This window comes from Apteryx rowi, unplaced genomic scaffold (genome assembly GCF_003343035.1).
Source record: "Apteryx rowi isolate R43461 unplaced genomic scaffold, aptRow1 scaffold_142, whole genome shotgun sequence".
Lineage (NCBI taxonomy): Eukaryota > Metazoa > Chordata > Aves > Apterygiformes > Apterygidae > Apteryx > Apteryx rowi.
In genome coordinates, this window is record NW_020447664.1 from 770,249 (window position 1) to 791,866 (window position 21,618).

At 42.2% G+C, this 21,618-nt stretch overlaps 2 protein-coding genes across 16 annotated transcripts in view; both read right to left on the reverse strand.

Moving 5' to 3' along the window:
• The window catches only part of ACAP2 (ArfGAP with coiled-coil, ankyrin repeat and PH domains 2), a 79,638-nt gene extending 77,941 nt beyond the window's left edge, over positions 1-1,697 (reverse strand). For all 3 annotated transcript variants that reach the window (XM_026058087.1, XM_026058085.1, XM_026058084.1), the window contains exon 1: positions 1,565-1,697. In XM_026058087.1, coding sequence (XP_025913872.1) covers positions 1,565-1,617 — 53 coding nt within the window. In that variant the 5' untranslated portion in view covers positions 1,618-1,697. The remainder of the gene's footprint in view (positions 1-1,564) is intronic.
• PPP1R2 (protein phosphatase 1 regulatory inhibitor subunit 2) overlaps positions 1-21,305 on the reverse strand; it is a 32,041-nt gene extending 10,736 nt beyond the window's left edge. The window contains exons 1-9 of one of the 13 annotated variants that reach the window (XR_003252216.1): positions 20,376-21,304; positions 15,053-15,160; positions 14,472-14,552; positions 14,070-14,173; positions 12,633-12,809; positions 11,180-11,391; positions 10,022-10,088; positions 9,538-9,588; positions 6,713-8,155 (exon numbers count right to left, since the gene is read on the reverse strand). Coding sequence is in view for 5 of the 13 variants with exons in the window: in XM_026058088.1 (XP_025913873.1) it covers positions 3,363-3,448; positions 12,633-12,809; positions 14,070-14,173; positions 14,472-14,552; positions 15,053-15,160; positions 20,376-20,494 (675 nt within the window). In the remaining 8 variants the exon portion in view is untranslated. The other 12 variants (XR_003252215.1, XR_003252221.1, XR_003252220.1 and 9 more) reach the window with 12 other exon arrangements.
• Positions 21,306-21,618: the final 313 nt, after the last annotated feature.

Below are 21,618 nucleotides of genomic sequence, written 5' to 3' on the forward strand. Positions count from 1 at the left end.
ATACAAGCATCCAACACAGACCAAAGCCACCAAAAAAAATGGCCAGATCATGCAGCCAGGGATAAGGTGACAGCAGAGACAGGAGAAAAGAAGGGAAGAACAGGAACTCCAACTTTTGGCAGAGGTAAATCATTCAAACCATCTTCTCCAACTTCATCCACATCCCACAACCACATGATTGCCAGAGCCGACGCAGAAAGGAGGCATGTGTCCAGAGAGCAGAGGAAGAGCAGGACTATCTCTTCTAACCACCAGACTATGAAACTGGCCTGTGCTGACCACAGGGCCACAAACACTCCAAACATGGGCTGAACAAGGGACAGGAGGGGCACAGCAGTGACACATCAGCTCAAGTCTCAGAGCTGCTTGCCTCACCACCACCAGCAGCAAGCAGGATTATACCAGGCTCATAAAGTGGACCTATAGGCATGGATCCAGCCATACATCCAACAGAGACGGGCAGAATTGTGTTGAGTGGATACAAGGGTGCATAGCACACACACAATGGAAAAAACATGGAGAAAGATGAATGGGAAAGTTCCTCAGCCTAAGTATAGGTAAGCCTACAGCAATGACAGACAAGTGGTCACTCAAGTAAGAGCAGGAAAAACAGAAAGAGTACATGCTTTGGTTTCACAAGGGAAAGCAAGAGTATATTGAGCTTGTTTGGTATTAGTACCCCAGCAATGGTCAGACTGAGTACAGACACACACAGCAGGGACAGCAGGGTGATGCTGGGGGCAGAAGCATAAGTACAGCACTAAAGAACAGGCGTCAGACCAGCTGAATCTTCCCGCTCCTGAGGCTGAGAAGGCATTGCTTAGGCTGTTGAATGTTTCCTGCACCAGCTGCCTGCCACGTTTCACCCCCACCACAGCTGTTCAGGGCTGGCTGACCCCAGCAGTGTGCACAGCAGACTGTGCTGCCTCCACGTGAACCCCAAAACCCTACCGCATGGCCCACCCAGCCCCACGTATCACACATGCTACCCTATTTCCTTGCACTGCTACCTCTCGCCTCCCCTTTCTTCTGAGTGCCCTTGCTCACACCCAAACAGCCTCTCTCCCTATGCAGGGCCTCCCAAAAACCCCTTCCTCGCACACTGGACCCTGAACTGCCACCCTACACTGTCCCCAAACATGATCCCCACCTATCACCCTTTGTGGTCCCCCACAACCAGCAACCCCCAACAACCCTGGCCCCACACCCCAGGTCCAACCCGTCACCCTACCCAGTCTCTGCCACCCACATCCTGTCCCCAACCTGTCACCCTACAGGGTCCCCAAAACTTCTGTGCCCCGCTCCCCACCCCAGCCTGCCACCCTGCACATCCCGCTCCCTCACCTATAGGGGTCCCCACAACCTCTATCCTCCGTCCCTGAACCGCCACCCCACACAGTCCCCTGCCCCTGTCCCCTCACGCAGCCCGGTCCCCTGCCTTGCCACCCCACACGGCCGCCAGCCCCTGTCCCCACACACGGCCCCCACAGCCGGGCCCCCACTCCCTGCCCCCTCGGCCGCCTCCCCGCCACCCGCGCGGCCCCTCCCGCCGCCGCCGCGGCACCTGAAGCGCGGCGAGTCCTTCAGGCACTCCTCGAAGTCCACGGTCACCTTCATCCTCGCCGGCCGCGGCGCTGCTGCTGCTGCTGCCGTGCGGCGGCGCGGGGCGAGCCGGAGCCGGAGCTGGAGCCGGAGCGCGAGCCGGGGCCGGAGCGGAGGGCGGCCGCCGGGCGGGGCTAGGCGGGGGCGGGGCTCATGGCGGCGGAGCGGAGGGGCGGCCGGGCCCGGCCACGGGACAGCGGCAGCTACTGCTGCTGCTACGCCGTGCCGAGGGCCCCTCTGCCCTCCTCCCGCGCCCAGCGCCAACTGACGGCTTAGCTGGCCAATGGGAAACAGGGCGCGGCGGAATCAGCCAACGAGGCGGCGGCATAGGCCTAGCTTCCTCAAATCGGCAAGGGGGGAGGAGTGACAACGAGTCCATCCAGTCACAGGAGAAAGTGAGCACCTTGACCAATCGCGAAACGCGAGGGGAGGGCATAGCAGTAAGACCGCCCAATAACCGGGCCATTCGGAGGAGGTAGCCAACCGCCGAGCGCGCAGGGATGGCTTCCCCATCGTGCGTCCGAAAGAGTGACATCCGGGCAGACCAACGGAGCAACGGCCGCTGGCAACGCGCCAATCGGCACGCTCTGTTGCCACGGCTACCCGAAAACCAATCCCAGCGCTCATAAACGAGGAGGGGGCCGCCCCTCCGCTGCCATAGGCTGATTCGCCTGCCGCTCGCGGCGCCGGCGGGAGATGAGGCAGCCCGGGCGCTCGCGTCGGGATGACGTTGCTCCCGGGTGGGCGGGGCGAGGCGCTCGGCTGTCGAGATGGGCGGCCTTGTCGTGATAGGCGGCCCTGTTGCGACAGGGAGCCTTGTCGCGATACACCGGCGCTGCCGGTGCCTGTATGTCTATACGCGGGCTCCTTTCAGCTTGCCTCTTTTCTAGCTCGTTAGGGAATAGTCAACCAGTAACTTAAAAAAAAATAAAAGCTTTTTGCATCATGGTGCCATGATGTGACTTATTTAATGGTAGCCAGATGCGCAGCGCGAGGAGGTTATAAGGGTCACTGCCCGGCAAGTTGTGCATCCGAGAAAAAGGCCAGGGAAGACTGAACCCTCCTGCACAACCAGCAGCTAAGTACCTTTTACGGATATTTATAGAACAGCAAAAAATTACCAGACAGATGATGGACAACGAGTGACATGAAGCGCTTTGGGCTTTGCAGTATTTTGCTGGTCTTGGAGGAAACCCTCAGCATTTATGCCTTTCGGTTCTGCAAGGGTTACAGTTCTCCCCAGCTTCCGAAACACGAAACAAGCCATGCTGGTCGGCACTCCTCCATGGCTTCTCCTTCTCCACAGTTCTTCTGACTAGTAAAAACRAATGAAGGCTGCAGTCTGACCACCAGAGCACGCAGCCGTTTGTCCTTACTTCACCTAGTAGTGTTCCTCTTCCTGATGCGTCACGGAAAATAAAACGATCTTTATAGGTGGAAGTTTTACAATTTTTTTTATTTCTGCCACTGACAGTTCTGCACATTTGCATGATGCAGGAACAACTTTTCAACCCACCTTGGAGAAGCTACGGCTCCACTCTCAACCGTATTTATTTTGAAGTTCTAGACACTGGAAATAGTTCATACACTTTTTAAGTGTGTGTTACTTACCGGAGATTTGAAGTTGTTTTTGAAGGAGAAACTTCAACAGCAGAATTTTTTTCTATGGAAAGAATATCAAGCATGCCTTTTGGGGATTCGTACACAACTTCTGCCTGAGAGTATTTTTTCAAGACTTTTCAGACAGCAGAACAGCTGCATCACGGATACAGCGAAAAGGACCCAGCTGGTCCCATCCCCCTCTTTGTAATGAAGGACTGCAGAACTTTATTCCTGATCCCTGATCCTTTAAGAGAGAAAASAGTGAGAAAAATAGCTTTAACAAGTTTTGGCACTACATACTGTTCCCAGCTGTAAAAATCACAAAGAAAAAGTTGCATCAGCCCTCATTGCAAATTATCAAAGGCAGGGACAGAGTGTAAATTGCTAGCTCAAGTTAATTGTGGCAAAGACAACACGACGTCGTGCCAAGTCAGGGCCAAATCTCGCAGTCACGGTGCTGAGAGCCAGCTGCGGCTGATGCCATTCACTCACCGCCCCTCGCGCCCCGGGGCCGTCACGCGCTCGGCTCTGCACAGACCCGCACTCCCACCGCCGAGCAGCCCGGGGCAGGCGCACGCCGCAGGATGRGCACTCTTCCAGCCCACGTTTCACCTGTTCATCTTTTATCCCCTTCCAGTTTTCTTGCCCTAGCCCTTCTCTCTCCCCGACTTCCCTTTGGTCTCACAAGGAGAGATTGCACATAAGGCTTCTCTCCTGAAAACAGCTCAAATGCCTGCTCTAACTATACTATCCTAACTTTTATTACAGTGTCCTTTCACAGAGACCAACTGAAGCTTTTTGAGTTAGTTGGCTGTGGTTTAGGAGGGTGTCTTTTGTTGTTGTTGTTTTTAAGATTAGTGAAATGTCAGATCCAAACCAATGTGAAATGACTGTATGTTTTCATGAGCTGTCTCTTCACGCAGAACAAGTAGCAGGTTAAGAAATCTTTGTATCATCCAGGCTGCATTTACATTGTGAAATCCACTTTTCAATTTAAGTGTGCAATTTAGAGAGCCCAGCTCTTTTGGAATACAATATTGCTTCCTCAGGAGTAGTTGGTGTTAGTCACTCTTCATTACTCAATTCAAGTGAGTGATTACTCAATGCTGACCATGTAGACAAAAGACCAGAGCCATGCTTTAATCCTACGACACACAGAAATTACCATGAAAAACACAACCTTTTTCTGTGGGACTGCTATCTTAAATTCTTAATTGAGGTTCCCAGATCTATCCTCATGTTTCAGTGGTCCGGCAATATGCAAAATTTGAAAATGCATACAAACTAAAGTACACCAAATCTACACTGAAATATTCAAGAGACCTTCCTCCTTCGCAGTGGTGAGGAAACTACAATATTGGTTTAAATACTCATTTATAAGCCCACCTGCAAACATCATAAAAGCTGCCAGGTTTTTTAAAAAGCTGTTGAAGTCAATCCAATACATCTACTAGTGCCATAAGGCAGTAAAGAAGGGAACAGTTTTATTTACTTTGTGACACTTAATACTGATTTCAAACAAAGTAAGTACATTTGTGAGACTGTATCATAATAAATACCACAAAAAGCATATAACGGAAACTGTTCTGGGAAGATTATACAATTTCAATACGAGGGCTAGAGAGCTGTAAAAAATACATCTGATTTCTATGAACTGGGTACCATTCAGTGTGATAAGGTTAAAAAAAAATAAACAACAGTTAACCCTGTTATTTGTGAGTGATCATCCAATCAGGAGCACATTAAAAATATTTCCTCTAAATATGATGCTTCCTAAGGACTAAAATAAACCTGTGTGAGAAGCCTCACAATTATGATGCTGTAGGGCTCAATTTCCACATATTGGGGGGTGGGGGGGGAGRAAGGGTATTCTGTTTCCTCTTTACACCACTCATTGCTGTGTGACTGAGCTTTTGCCAAAAGCACCACAATATTAAAAACTCCATGCAATCTAAATCCCTATCCAATGTAAAAGGAGGAGAGGCATTTATTTTGCTCCCATTCAACAGGGAGCTATAATTAATATTTCCAAAATACAAGGAAGTCAGATATCCCTYTGTAATAAAAGCTGTACAGAGTAGCTAAGTTTACTTGTCAGTAACTACAGATATTTTAGCCTTTAAAATGCATGAAGGCGTAAAAGGCTGGATAAAATCAAGTAATCAGCCTCTCAGTTAAATGAACCCTCAGGTACAGAAGCATCAGGTCCATCAGGTTGCATTCCAGATGAGTGAGATGAAGCAGTATTTTTGTTTTCACTGAAAAAAGTGAAAAAGGCTATAAAAGCTTTAATAAAGCCCATAACTAAAATCAACATAAGTTATAACAAAATAGCATCTAACTAAAACTTGAGGCTTGGTGACATAGAGAAGGGGAGATCACCCAAACAGCTTAACATCACCTGAATGATGAAGGGACAAATGATCCGAATGAATCTGAACRATGATGTTGAGTCTCATTCAAAACCAGCTTCATGCATTTGCATGTACTGTACCTCCCCCACAGCTACATCCTCATTTCATCTAGGATTTTGGAAACCATTACAGAAAAGGTCTTTACTGAAACATGGCAAAGGTTTTGTTTGTTAAACACAATGCTTCCCGGGCACTGTAGGGTGTAAAGTACCCTCACCGAGCACTAAATGAAAATGAGGTCCTGGACAACCACAGAAAGGAAGTAGAGGGGGAAGGAGGACGTTTGCTCAGATAAGAGCTGCTTCTGATGGTTTCTGCCCCAATTTTGGGTACAGCCACTGCTTGACGTCATCACTAAGAGCAAGTAGTCTGTCTTGCAGCATCAGAGAAGACATCTGCATTACTCATCCACATCAGTCAAAATCTTGACCCATTTACTCCAATCTGAAAGTCACACAGCATTGCTGAGTGATATTAATTGCTCAGTAGGACTTACTGCTTTGGCTGAAGCAGAGCAGGCCATCAGCCAGCTGATCTGAAAAACAGGTCAGTCTGCACAGAGCCATGCAGACATAGCAGCAGTCTGAGCACTGCAAACTAACATATACACAATGTAAACTTTAGATTTTGAAATCCTGTATTTGTGAGCCAAGCTTAAAGCTACAATAAATGACTTTGGAAGTCAGAAGTGTTAAAATGCTCACTCTTTGGCCCTGCTTATTCTGTAGAAATTACCATGTTTGATACAAGAAGAAACAGCACTCACTATTACTGAAAAGGTAGCATCACCACACTGGATTGAATCAAGAGTTCAACTCTTTCTTGTGAAAAGATGCTCTTAGTTCTGATTCAGGTCTTTAGAAGCTAGACTAAATATCCCACAGCTGGCAATCCTGTTACCTGCTAAGGAGAAAAGAGATTTAGGAAAGGCACACACCACTACACCCACTTAGCACAGCTCACAGATATCTTTGGCAATATATCTATTCTAATGAATTATTCCTGCATAATATCTTTCAATGATTCATYCCACTGCTTTATTCATTCTCAACATGTTCTGGGATTTCACGAAAGCTCACACTTGAGAACACAGATAACTGTAAAATAACTTTCATTCCTTTATTCAAACTTCACATATACAGTGGACAAAAAGACATTTTAAAATAGTTCCATATAATTATATGGATTTTTGCAACATATCAAATTCAGATCAAAATTAAGATATACAATGTATTCCATAACCAAGCTAAAGCTTAAGTGTATACTTCATTTGTGTAATAAAAACCAAGAACTATTTTGAATACTATAACATTCACCAGYCAAAATCCATTGAGTGGGAAGTTGTTTACAGTAATTTGGAGGTTCAAAAATCCCTCTTTACAGGGGCTATCCAACTACATTGTAAACAGCATTTGAATTAGGCATTCTATCCTTTCAAACAGCCTTCATTTGCAAAAGCAGCTGCTGCATGTTACATCGGATCCAGAAAGATTTAGACCAGTGGTTTTCAGTATAGAGGGTGCAAACCCCAAGAGGGTATGAGATCATCAGCAGTTATCTTTATATAAAGAGCAGACAGAGCCTAAATCCATCCCGTCTCCCCAGTCCTGACGTGAATTTCCTCCTAAATGGGTGTTTTACTTCAGGTAAATATTTACTCTTCATGCAACTGGAAAAGTCCAAAAGTTTGAGACAAGAGCAAGAAGAGTGACAGTTGGTGTGGTTTTAAAAAGAAAAGTTGGAGGGAACTTCCATATACTCAAGATAACCAAGAGAGCTCCAAAAAAATCCAGTCCCAATGGAAAAGATAGATGACAGTTAAACGCAAAGTTCAAGTTAGCGCATTTCCAGTGTAAAAACATCCCTCCACCAGAAGTTAGTACTGCCTTAGTCAGAAACTAGTAATTGATTCCAAACACAGCTCTTAAAAATAATACAACTCTTTTTCTAGAGACTGGGAAAATACAGGTAATAACATACTGAAATCTAGATTAACAGGTCAAAATTCTACAAAAAAGTTGTAAAACTTAAATAATCCCTTTTTAAACTGCTTAATACATCTGATAAATAGCTTGCATGTCAATCCAATGTATGCTGTACCGTTTGGCTCTTGAACTCCAAACCCTTTCATAGGAGATACCATACCTAGAACACTGTCAAATAAATAGTGAAAAAAACAAAGATACTGCCTGTGTTTCAAAGCATGAAGAGTAACAGTACATTACGCAAGATAATCAGCGTTATACATACAGGGAATGCCATTCTGGTTGAACAGATTATGAAGCAGTATTCTCCATGAAATACTAGGCACAAGAATAAATCAGTTAGACAGTTTTTTCTGCCTAATGGACAAGTCTAAAATTAACATTCTTGGCAATACAACATTGTAACTGATATGCTTCTTGATATTTAAGAGCCATAATTGCAAAAAATCATGAAGCAGTGTTTATATTTGTCTTTGACAAGCAGTTACAGTTCTGGACAGATTTCTTCTATGCTGTGTGCTCTACTTCCCAGCTGGTCACTAGTAGCATGTGCTGCATAAAAAAGAGATTACAAGAATAGATAACTATTCATGTTCATTGAGTATTTTCAAAAAAAAAAAAAAATCTGCTGAAATCATCTTTGTTTCCCCACAGGTAATGTTTGTCAGCCCAGAAGCATGTCCCATCTTCACAGCCTACATATGCTTTTAGTCCAAGAGTGCAGAAACCTCTAAAACAGTTATTTCACCCTCACATTCTGAAGAAGTGGCCAACACTATTGTTCTGCATACCACAGCAGCACTGAATGCTGGCCACCCCTGGATTTGGGAGCAATTAGCCCAAGAGTTAGAGATACCAATGTGCAAAACTAACATAAGTTCCTGAAACACAAGTTCTTCAGGTCAAATTTCAATTCCAGATGAGACATTTTAAACCAAAACAAGCTAATAAATGGAGCAGTCTGTTGTGTTGTTCAAGAAATCATTAAAGTAACGGTTTAGAACCAAAGATCTTATGTACTACAGGGTAGAAGGCAATAAAGAGAAGGTTCCTTCTCAGAGCTTTTACTATGAAAAAGCCAACTCTAATTCTGCTTTAAAGGAGAAAAATATTCAGTGGCATAAAACAAAGACCAGAGAAAGCCAAGTCCAGATGATCTTCCTTTCTAAAAAAGGGCCAGTTAGGCTTGGGCATGAGTTAGACTTAGTCACATGTGCAGTTTAACAAGTGAATAGTATAGGTGACAAGCAAAACTAATTTGTGTATGCTCCTGGCCTTCTCACTTAAGTCATCTTTATGATGATGATGATGACTATGGTTTAAGAAAACACAATGCATTCTGTATCTACCAAAGGCCAAAAGAGCACACCCAGTCAGCTGACAGCTAAGCTGATCACAGTATCTGAGCAGGGTTATCATAGCAATGAATAGCTAAATGCACCATAAGCGGAGGACAACAGTTTTACTGCTTGTCAGTTGAATTGCTGCAGATCACTCCCTTGTATCTTCTGAGGAAATAAGCTTTTGTACAGCAGGAGTAAAATCAAGTCTGCACTGAAGTCCTCATGCAGAAATCAACCTGTATCAGGAATCTTTCTTTCACTAATCTCAAAGAGAATTTTTAAAGGAAAAACGTTTGTGGAAAGGGATGAAGGTCACTATTTTGCTGGCAAAGTCTATCACATTGTTCATGGAGTCATAAATTGGGCGTAGCCAGAGAAATTCTAAAGAAGCTGAAGTGCTGAAGCAAGCAATCCCAAAGCAGTCTATTGCAACTTTAACATGGTGCTTTTCCTCCAGAAAGCTTCACTGGTAGTATCTGTATGCACAGATAAGGCACAGCTACTCGAGGCAAGAAAGGAATGACCCATCCACTGAAAACGCTTGCTAGCCCAGGATAAAAATAGGGGCAAAAACATACGAACAGTTCTCACCATTACTGACTGGACTGGCCATCTTCATTTCAATCAGCAAGAAATCTCAGTCTGTAACCAAGAAGGGCAACTTGTATTAGCGGTCTTGGTGGCACCTGACAGAAGCCTTCTTAAAAACCTGTCCTAAGACATTAGCCCCTTTCTCAGCACAGACATAACAAAAAGGATTTGTAGAAATCAGGAGCACTGCTAGTTTTACTCAAACAAACAAACAAACAGGCAGGATTAGAGGGTGGAAAGGAGCATCTGATAAGAAAAGCACAGAACCTTTAAGGGATCTTCATGGACAGACAAATTCCAAACGATAAGAGGCTCTCAAATCGCCTGAATAACAATCCAGGAGCCAGTGGAACCCCAAATTCACAACAGACTACCAAGAGACCACTCTTAGGTCACATCTTTACCTGGAACAATCATCAGTACTATAAAAAAGGCACATTATTCCAGCAGAAGAAATAGACCCTGAATGCCAGTTCTTACTTACATAAATTTACACACAGTCCGAGACCTAATATGTGAGTGGTAGCCACATCAACAGATGATTTCCACAGCTTCAAAAGAATTGAAGTCGAATGAAAGAAATAATCAAAATGTAGCTACAAAATAACATACAGAAAAAGGCAGACATTTCCACTGTTGTTCAAAAGAAAACATCCAAGCTGTTAGTCAGTTTAATAGACTGAAGCCAAAATAAGCCCTCACAGGTGGGATCTCCTGCACTACCAGATAACTTCAGCCAATACACTGAGTAAAGAAAACTCTCCTTCTCTGCTCTAAAAAAGCACATTAAAATACAATGATTTGCAGCTGAAGAGCTCTTTGAAGGATATCCAGATGAGCAATCTTTCCACATAGTTTCAAAATGATCGAAAAGCATCTTGATATGCTCACAGTCCTAAAGGGAGAAGCTTAGGGACAAGAATATTAATAGTATTTTCATCCACTTCTATAAAGGAGGAAACCAAATTGAAATACTGATTAAATCCAATTGCCTAGCATGGCCAAAACTACAGATTAGCAAAGAACCCAAGAAAGTTTTAAAAACAGYTATTCAAAAAAAGCTCTGTGGCTCAAAAAACCATTTAATTAACATTTATAAGAAAAGAGCCCTCAGAATAAAGATGAGAGAATGATCAAGAGAGATCATCTCCAAAAAGGTTATTTCAGTAAAACCTTGACATTACTTTTGCAAGGCTATGTTTCTGAACATCAGTCTCAATGTAGGAAACTTAAAATGTGGGCAGTGATGAAAGACAGGGAGATGATGTTTATTAACACAGTTTTGACTGGATTCCATCATCCTTTCACCAACCCTAGAGTTGCACACAGTAAGTTGGAGGCCATTTAATTCATGAGCCACTACAAAAGTGAGACCAGTACTTATCCTTTGAAGAACTGATCAAGTACACAGACCAAAAATTAAGATAGTTTACATAGAGATTAGGAGATAGTGAAASACCAAGTTTTGTTAAGCAGAGTAATACAAAACAAAAATGGAAAATTGAGAAACACGTGAAGTTAATGGAAAGTGTTTCTGTAAGCCATGGAGTCAAGGTGAACCAGTTAGAGTTAATGGGTTGATAAACCAGCACTTACATTTATGGAGTCTATCAGCCATAAGCAGTCTAAAATTGATAATTACCATTGGTGGCTCAGAAGCTGGGTTATGAGGCAAGGTGGAATGGACTTCAACAATAGAGATGGAAAAATGCTGCACAGGTGTGCCTTCTTTCCACTGGAGAATGCAGCTGGGGAACGGAGTTGCCTCCCTGTTTTACACCAGAGTGCAGAAAGATGGCAGCTTCAAGCCATGGAGAAAGGTCATAAGGATGCCTACTGGAGCCCTCCTTTCCCCTGGAGAGTGAAGTTCTAGTAAATAGCCATTTTAAGGCATATTATAAATTACTGTAGGAAGTCAATCAATTAATGGGTCTCAGACATATACCAAATGACCCTCCAGCAATTATGAGGGCATTAGCCCTCTTATAATAGTGGAACTAAAATGTGCAATCCACAGAAACATTTAAAAAAAAAYCCAACTTTGCAAGTCACCTTCTTCTTGTTCAGAATTTAAATTCATTTTAGAACAGTTCTTAGTTCACATTGTTGTGAAAAGCAAATGTGAACCAATTTAAACCCATGCAGCATCTTCCCAAGTCTGCAGACTGTGCTAATGTCTCACAACTTTGCCAAGCAACAGATGAATGAGTCTTACAAACTTTAGATTCTTTGCCACTAGTCTCATGAGCAGAGATGTCCATTTCTTAATGCCAAGAGCTTGTTCAAAGTGCTGTTCCACATAGAGGTGGGAACTAAAAAGCTGTGGTTATTCACCAGAAGGCCACCACAAAATCAGAGACTGCTTTTATTACATAGTCTACAATTTTCACTCAGAGAAGCTTAGAGATGGAAGAGAAGGTGTCAGCCTCTAGCTATCAGATTAACATCAAGAGACAGCCCTGAAGCAGGTTCCAGAAACAGTTCCCAGTTACAAGTCCCAGACTTTCTTACAGCAGCTAAGAGGGAGGCCGAGCTGCTTATCCCATACTGTAAAAGTGAATGTTACACTTAAGGACAAGCACGTACTGAAGTCCTAACAGCATAGTTTTAAGTTACAGTAAGATAGACAGAAGTTCTTACTTAGGAAGACAAGGATCCTATTCTCAACAGGGAGGAAGCAGTCATGCTGGTTTCCCACTGCTGACTACAGGATGGTTTGGGAGCAGAATGGGAAGTGAACCCATCAGGCTCTCCCACGAGGCCACAGCTTGAAGAATTCTGCACAGGACACTTCCTCTAAAAATGATGCTGGCAGCTTCACTACCAAGAGTCAGTTATGCTGTGGAAATAGTACTGGCCTCAAGCAGAGGTCCTTGCTTTTCTGTTGTGTCACAAAAAAAAAGCCCTCACCCTTAAATTAATGTTTTTAGCAGCATTCTGCAAATCTATCAGGACAGCGCACAGTATTACACATTAAGCATTATATACATATTTTCCCTTTTTCTATTCATTCTTACACTTGAGTCTATTGATGTTTCAATAGCTGAAAGGACTGCCAATACTTAAACATGCTTTTTGATTAATCAGCAGCTCACCATGTTCAGTTGCTTCCGTATTCATTGTTTCTACATCTGCAGCATCATGCATCTCTTCATCCTCATCCTCATCATCTTCACCATGTAGTTCTTTTGCAATGAGCTGTCTTGCCAGTTTGATATTTCGCCCTTCATTGTAGTGCATCTTTCTCTTCATTTCAAACTGTTTCTTCTTTTCTGTGGACAAACAAATTTAAATACTGAACTGATATTTTAATCATCTTATTTTCTCTTCAGAGACACACAAGCATCAACTAGGTCAGTTTCACTCCCACTTTAAAAATAAATTCTTTACATCATCAAGCAACACTTAAATTCACAGTATGTTCTTCAAGCAGTGAAATATTCTATCAAACAAGCCCAATAATAAGGGCTAAATAGCTAATGGACTGGAATGACTGGAGTGCTATTAAAAGAACCTGTCTGCAAGTGAGAGCAAGTCTGACCAAGAGAAGCAGCTAGGAACCGTGTAAGAAATTCCAAAGTTTCACAAGTCTTATTTTAAGCAAACATATGGGCAAATTGAGACATCAATGATAGAAAATGAACTTCTGCAGATGTCTGACTTGACTCCTGGCTAACTACCACAGGSCAATTATCAAAGATGCATTTACCAAGCGTAGAAGAAAATATTTTTCATTTTCCMTACGGCTTGAAGCCTAACTTCGCTCCATATATCCAACATTCCCATAACAGGTCTAGCAGTAACTCATTTTAATCAAATTAAACTCTGCATCTTGGCAGCCCCAACACTGTTTTTGTCTTCCTCACCAGAATTGTAAGGTTACACGCTCAAAGTCGATGAATGGGGCTAGGAAAGATGAGAAGTAACAGCTAGATAACACAAGCTTGAAACCTTAGAAGTGTTATTGTTCAACTGCATCCTCAAAATGTTCTAGCCCAAGCTAAGGCAGAATAGCATCTCTGTTGAAGATGCATGAGACAATTTGCTTCGGAATATTTATAGTTTTCTTGCTAGATCCATCTACCAGCTGATTTGAAACTAACGTAAAAACAAAAAGCATCTATATATTTCTAAGCAATTAGTAGTGCTTTAATTGCAGCAGTAGTCATTAAATTGTTAATTCTACCTGAAATGCATCCCCATTAAGGAATACTCCCTCATCCCAAAACAAAAAAGCCTCTCATATGAGAAGTCCAGGTTTCTTTAAAGGAATTTACACACCTTAAACTTGTATACAAGGGGTCATCCAGTAGCAGCAAGCTTCCTCTTTATATGTGSATCCCAAACCAAACAGTCCTGCCTGAACAGCTGTGATATTTATTTCTAATCTTTTACTTACCTTTGAAAAGCTATATGTCTCCACTTTCAAATGACAACACCTTCCTACTAGATGTTWCCTTTCCTTCCCAAATATTTCTTACCAAAAAGCTAAAACTACTTGCAGTAAGAAAAAAAAAATAACTTATGCCTACCTCGTTCTTCAGGTGTTAATTCTTCATCCTCATCCTCTTCCTCACTGCTTTCCTCTTGCTTTGCTAGGATTTTAGGTCCCTTACCTTCAGCTGCAGCTGCTAGTCTACATAAAACATATAATAGAAAATGCTGAAGAAGCAAGTCTTCACAATCTAAAATACATTAAATTTCAGGATACTCATACAGACTTTGTCCAATGTTTTTGCCACATTTATGTGTACTAACATCCTGCAAGAGATCATTTTCATTCAGTGGCACTATTAGCACAGAAAACTACTTTGTTTAACTGCAGATAGCAAAAGTCTGACTTCTAAGAACAGTAACATCTTTCCAAAAAGCAACTGCTTCTACAAAGATAAAATGATCTTGACGTTTAGTCAGTTATCTATGACAATACTTACTTTTTAGTCAACACATCTGCTTTTAAGGGTTCATTTGACTCTGAATCACTCACTGCATCCTCATCATCTTCTCCTACCATGCTTCAAAGGCAAACAAAGAGAGTAGCCTTAATCAATAACTTGCTGCTCAAAATTTAATTGATATAACAATCAAAACCTTGCAACACAATTAAATTAAAAGACTCCTTTATTACTTTAAGAGTTTTCTAAATCTAATTTAAATATTTATATGAATGACAGCTTTATATATATTTATATAAATGAGAGATGTCAAATGAAAACCAATACAATTCAGACTTATTTATTCCATTAATAATCTAAAGTCTAATACACATAGACCTTATAAAATTCACCTATCCTTTCTGGTAGTACTGCTCAATAACTATAAGCCTTTATTTAGCAGCTTTGTAAACTCAAATATGTTGCATATTTCCAGTAGGACTGCACAGCCTGTCAGGTAATCAGCTATAGTTTTAGCAAATATTGCATCACCCAAAAGGCCACGTTTGCTGCAAAACTACTACTATATTGCCTAGCATCAAAGATTGAAGTTATTTAGGACAGCTGTCTGGCAAGCTTACCTGTGATAAGGAGTACTTGGCTCATCTATTTTCATCAAACCATAATCTTTGCCTGCTGGATGGTACGTAGCTATGATGTTCATTTCATCCCACTTCTGGGATTTTTTACTGAAATCAGAAAGCCAAGTTAATTGTCTCATACTCTAAAAATGATTTCTTCTGTTTGACCATAGAAAAGGAACTTTTAGAACATCTTTTGCCCTCTACTACATTCTATTCAAAAAGAACATTGTTATGACACACAGACTTGTTCAAAGTGTAAACGTGATTATTAAACACCAAGTCACAACAAATTATGAGTGCAACTTTACAACTCTTTCCCTACCAACTCACAATAGCTAAATGAATTTAGGGCTTTATAAATATACTCACATACAAACACACACACACACATTTCCCCCCCACCCCAAGAGACGACCAGTCCTGTTCAATCACTGCCCATTAACTGTCTGCTCTTGTTACAAGTCACAGGCAAATTAGTCTTCCTCTTATTACAACCCACAACACTAACAAAACCAAGTAACTTCCCCTGACTTCTGCTCAGTCAGCTGCTATGATTATTAGTGAAACTGTTGCACGAACAGCACCAACTAACAAATAACTTACTGCAGTAAAACAAGTACCACTGAACTGCTGGGTTTTAACACTGCATTTGTCACCCTAATCTGGAATCATCAAATGAAACCAACTGCTGTAATTAAGCCACAGGAGTTTCATACCTTACACAGACACCCACTAGCGATCATGCATTACTTAGAATTTCCTTGACTAATTAGAGAATGTACCATTTTATGTATATATGTGTACATGTGTGTGTATATATATATATATATATATATATATATGCAGAAACAAAAACACCCAGAGCAACAAAATATGCAAGCCACAAAGCAAGCAATTGCCATGGTCTTTCCCTTAGACTAATCCACAAAATTTAACTTTAGAATATTAAAAGTAATTCCACCATTTAATATTAGCTTGTCTGTTAACATATGCCTGAAATGTAAATTATGATTTAAGGGAGAAAATGGTACAGGGTTTTAGGTTTGGTGGKTTTTTTTGGTTAAACAAATTTAACTTAACTACTCTTACTTAAACACACACTGTTCTAATAACAAGTTACCAGTTTTGAAAAGATATTCAGTCTCAGTAATACAGATGCTTATGAGCAGAACACCATCTGTAAAACAGAGACACTGATCAAACAATTCTCAGTATAAACTAAATTATACATTTATGGAGAGCACCACGTACAATACAACGCAAAAAAATTTGTTAAAGAGAAAAAAATATAGAAGTGGAGTTCACGCCAAATGCTATGTACTACAAACCTATAATTATCAGTGCATACAAATAAGTGAGCCCAATCACCTTACCATATACCAACCCATGCCAAACCCTCATGTTTGAGGTTTCACATCTATTTAACCATTTTGTTCAATTTGCAACACAAGGATTACAATCTGAATGGACAAAACATCAGAGCAGACAATCTGGCTAATATGTTTGGCAGGGTGGAGAGTCACAAGCTTGATGATGACAAAGCAAGAACTGTAGGTCTAGAAATGCCAGTTATTCATATCACCTACTTGGGAGTCTAAATTCACTAATTAAACATCAGCCAAACATCTGCTTGAAGTTCATCTATGACTAACATGAGATGATAATATGGTTCCATATTGAGTACCTGAGAATTTTTACCAGTCACAGCAGTAGGACAACGGTTTGCAGTCCCCATAAAGGGATAGAGCTTAATTTAAGAGGAAATAAGACAGATGGGAGAAACTCCTAACACATGCCTTTGTGCTCACTGCCCTTGCCTCAGAGTGCACAAAGCCAAGGCTTCTGCCTGGCCACGTGATCTCGTTGCCTCCTTTGCACCAGCACTCATACACTAATTCAACAGGAAGCTAACCATTTTTTTTAAGGTTGTTTGCTGCTCAGCTGAGCTCCCTGAACTTGTTCACTGTCTGGCTCCACAGGCACAGGCAAAAAAGTAAGAGAAACACTGCATCAAGTAGCCTTCCCCCCCTCACCCCCCCAAAAAAAAGTAATTTTTGTAAGACTGATTTTCTGCCAGTTTTAGATTCCTGATCTGGCTCACAGCAGAATCTGACAAGCACGAGTGCCTGTGCAAGGGAAGCAGCAGGAACAAAGGGCAGACAACATCATGGACTATCTGCTTGTGCCTCCACATAAAAATATGCAGTCCTCAAACAGAGGAAAGGCTAGAGTTTCTAGCCCAGTCTGGAGGAGAATAGCAGACAATGGTAACTGGGAATTGGGAGTCAAATGATCTAAATGAGGGAATGGGAGTGAGAATGAGGACCTAAAAAATCCCCTGACAAGGAGGGTCAGGAAACAGCTGTGAACTCAGAATCTCATTTGATGTGTTGCTCCAAGCTCTGAGACTGAACTTGGAGTGCAGCTGACTTGCAAAGCCCAAAAATTAGTCTTCATTCTTGCAATTCCAACTAAAACTTGACCCTGCAGGAGATGTTGACCTGCCTGCTTCTTCTACGGCTAATGCAGGAAATCTTCCCATGCTCTACATGCTGTACTAAGCATGGCTGGAGAACTGTGATAATGGGATCCATTCCACAAGATCAAGAGGCACAGAATTACCAGAAATGGATCAGCAGCTGGATTGCTAAAGGCAGGACAAAGACTCATGAAGCATCCCAACTACAGGCAAACTGACTACATTTATTCACCACAAGGAGCCACATGAAGTGATATCAGGGGACTCAAGCATGTATTCAATAAAAACCAAGACCAGGGACTACAAAAGCAAAAAGGCTCTGGCAAGGGTTCCTGTTTTTTCCCCACAACTCATTTGCTGAGTTTGTGCTTATTTTTTGCTTTGTTTGTTCAAGCAGCCTAAACTGTACCCTGGAAAAAAGATTCTGAAGAAAATGTGTGCATACATTTCCCTGGGCTTGGAATCAGGCCACTTGTGCATTTGGGACGAACAAGAGCAGATAATTCCACTGCTTTGGTTGTCTGATGGGGACAATTCATCGCTATCCTGTAGCAAAGGGGCAGAGAAACAAACTCTGCTGGAGAACAGGCCTGAGCACTCTTTCTCTAGTGCAAAGGGAAAGAGCAAGATCAACTTCTGGTCAACAGCAGCAAGAACAATTCCCAGACACCTCAGTGCTGGGAAAAGCACCCTAGACAGCAACGCCCCAGATGAGAAAAGTATATTTTAGTTGTCTAGAACTAGTAGCGATGTTGAAATACATCTGTATGAGACATCAGTATCTTGCTTCTCTTCTCCCTCTGTACTTTACTACTTTAGCATGCTACGTTCATTGTCACAGAACTAGCACAAAACTAGACAGCTCTAACAACCCTAATACTAGAATTTGTAGAAGCAAGGACAGATAGAGAAGGTAACTGCTTCATCCACTGACGTTTAAACTGCCTGTGTTCGCAACTGAATACTTAGCAATAATATTGGCATCCTTAGCAAAACTTTTTGGCATACACTAGGCTTGAAATTAAACAATCTACAGACTGTAATTCAGTAATTTATAAACACAAGATTGAAGAAGATTTTAGTGGTTTGGTTTTTAGCATTCATTTCTTTTAACTTACATACCAACATTAAAAGCCTTGGCTGTGGAACACCTCCCAAAAAACAAATTTAAAATTCAGCTAGGAAAAAAGTATCATTAATGGTCATGTCATTTCACCCCTCAGTGTAAAAAGTCTTCACATGAGGGTGACTAACTATTCTAAAAAACCCACACCTTCCTTTATTGTCTCTAATTTAGCATGCTTAGGCATGCCAGAGCAGCATAGAATTGATGACACAAGGTTAGGATCATCACAGGAAAATGCTTCCTGACATTGCTTCAGATATAAAAATATGAACTCTCATCTTCCTTAGTAAAATCAGATTTGAAAAATGAAAAACGCCAGAAGCGCTCATCTGTATTCTCAGTTTTAAATATTTAAATAAGCATTTATTTTGAGATTGCACCTTGATAGGTCAGAGGCCCCTGCAGCAATACTACTCTAAGGAACACCTCTCACGCCTCGCTTGCTCCTACCAAAGCAGACCCTTCTCCTGTTTGTGCCAACACYGCTGCCTGCAGGACTGCACTGCAAAACACATCAAGGAATTGGGTTCAGCTAAATACACACACAAAGGCACACTTAGTTACTTTGTAAAATGCCACACCAGAGCCTTCACAGGCTCTTACCAGAGCCTCAAGGTAAATAACGCCGTACAGCAATAATGCCATGAACGTATCTGCCATTAAACTATGATGTTAGCTCTTAGGGTGCCATCCTAGTGGTGTCCCAGTTTCACAAGCTTTGCTCTTGCATCATGCCTTTATTAAGGAAGTTTTCCAGAGATTTTAACCACCACTAGCAACGGTGCAGTCAACAATGATGTGAACAYGAGAGCTCTACTGAACCTAGTGTTTTAGAAGAAGATAGCTGAAACAATGAGTTCCTTCACCTGCAGCTATGAATTTCAATATTAGGACTAAGCAGAGGCTGCTAATAGAAATGCACCTAGTAAACAGATGCCTTAGTTTATAAACTAGTTTTTAATCTTAAAAAGAAGATCACAGCAGTACCATTTGTTATTCTTTTAAATAAAAATAATGATTTTGCTACAGTCAAAAATAACACAGATTTAATCAAGTTGCCAGAGCTGGCAACCAAAAATAACATCTGCACACAAGCTAGCTTTAAAAGCGCTATATTGATCTTTCCAGGAAAGCTTCCAATACAATTTGCCAGGTTTAGCCAACATCCTTTAGCTTGCAAGGCAATTTCTGAATTAATTTAATAACGCATTTACTGACTTGCATTGGTAGACAGGAAATAGGAACTGGATTCCTGCCCATTTAACTGCATCACAAGAAATTACTGTGTACTATAAACAGCTATACTATATACACAGCTCATTAGTTTGTACTCTAATTTATGATCATTCTACAAAATGGTACAAAGAAATCATAGAATATTAGGCTACTAACAACCAGTTTAACTTGAGGTTAGGTGTGGTAGTAAACACCTTGTGTTACATCATATTAAAACTGGAAAACAGAAAGATAACATTCGTGTAAGATATTGCCACTGACATTCACCTCCTTCAAAAACATTATCTCATTCCTTCAGTTGCATTAACTTGTCCCTGGAAAGCAGAAGCATTCAATAGAGGCAATATCGCAAATGAAAAACTTTTAGTCTTAACTCTGCTAGGTAGGAACTATATTCATGACTTAACTAGGCCAAGAGGAAAAGGAACACTAGCATAATAAACAAAATTTGCATGTTTATTTATTATACCTCTTCTTACAATACTGAGTGAGGTCCCAAATGAAGAACACTGTCAAGAGCAGTTTTATAAACAGGGAGTTCAGGTCTAACCCTGGTCATCACAACACTACGGAATCTTGGAGCTACACCAGGCAGCATGTACTCGGTGAAAACATCAGGACTAATGCAGGGATTTTTCCTGGTCAAGGACAGCTACTCTCCTGTTGGCTGGCTAAAGACCACTTCTTTTATATTTGGACTAACTCTGCTACAATTAAACCAAGATTTTCTCATCATTAAAAATACAAGTCACTTCACCAGTGCATATTCGCAAGTGTGAGATCTTTGAAGATGAATCTTGGAGGACCAAGAACAGATCTTACTTATGTTTCCATCCAGCAGAAGTCTTCTCCCCACAGACTACCTTTGAGGAGATGACTAAGTCTCCCACAGCAAAGTATATTTTCCCAAACTGCACCTTATTTTTCTAGCAATTGAAAACCTTCCCATTTGTCAATTGTCTTTTTGGAAAAACTTTTAAACGTAATTTTACTTCTGTTCGTGTTCCATAAACAGCAAAGAACCACATGAGYTCTTTTAGTTGCCACACTGCGCAGCCAGCTCATACTCTCGGTAACAGTCACGACCAGGGTAATTCTGCCCTCCTTCCTGCAGCCCTCTCACTTTCACACCCACAGCCCTTATCAGCGTCTACCTTCTTACCACAGACCCATGTTTCAAACTGTGCCGCATCCTCCCACACCCAGAAGCCAGGGCCTCGCCACGATGTTTCCACTGTGTGACCTCCCACACATGGAATTTTTTCCAGGGGAGCTTCTGGCAGCAGACACACAAAGGGTTTCAGAGCACTGTTGAAACGCGCGGAGCGCAGGCTCCCTGGCAGMTTATTAAACAAAACAACCCAGACGCAGCCCCCTGCTCAGGCTGCCTCTAAAACACCGAATGCCCAGAGCACACAGCTTACGGGGAGCCTGCCCCAGCCTTGTCCCCCTTCCCGACACTCTTCCCCCAAGCACCTTCCAGTGGCAAGCGCGAGGCAGGAGAGCAGGCCGCAGCAGGCGCTCCGTACCGCCCAGATGCCTCCCTAGGGGATGGTCCCCTAACTTGTCCGCACGCTGCTACCCGCCAACCTAAGGCCGCCACTGAAAAACGCAACAGCCCACGAAGTCCCCGCCGAGACCMCGCCGCACAGGCCGCGGCTCAGACACAGCCCCGGGGCTGGAGCCCCCGCGGCCTCCCCTCCCCGGGGCACGCGGGGCGCC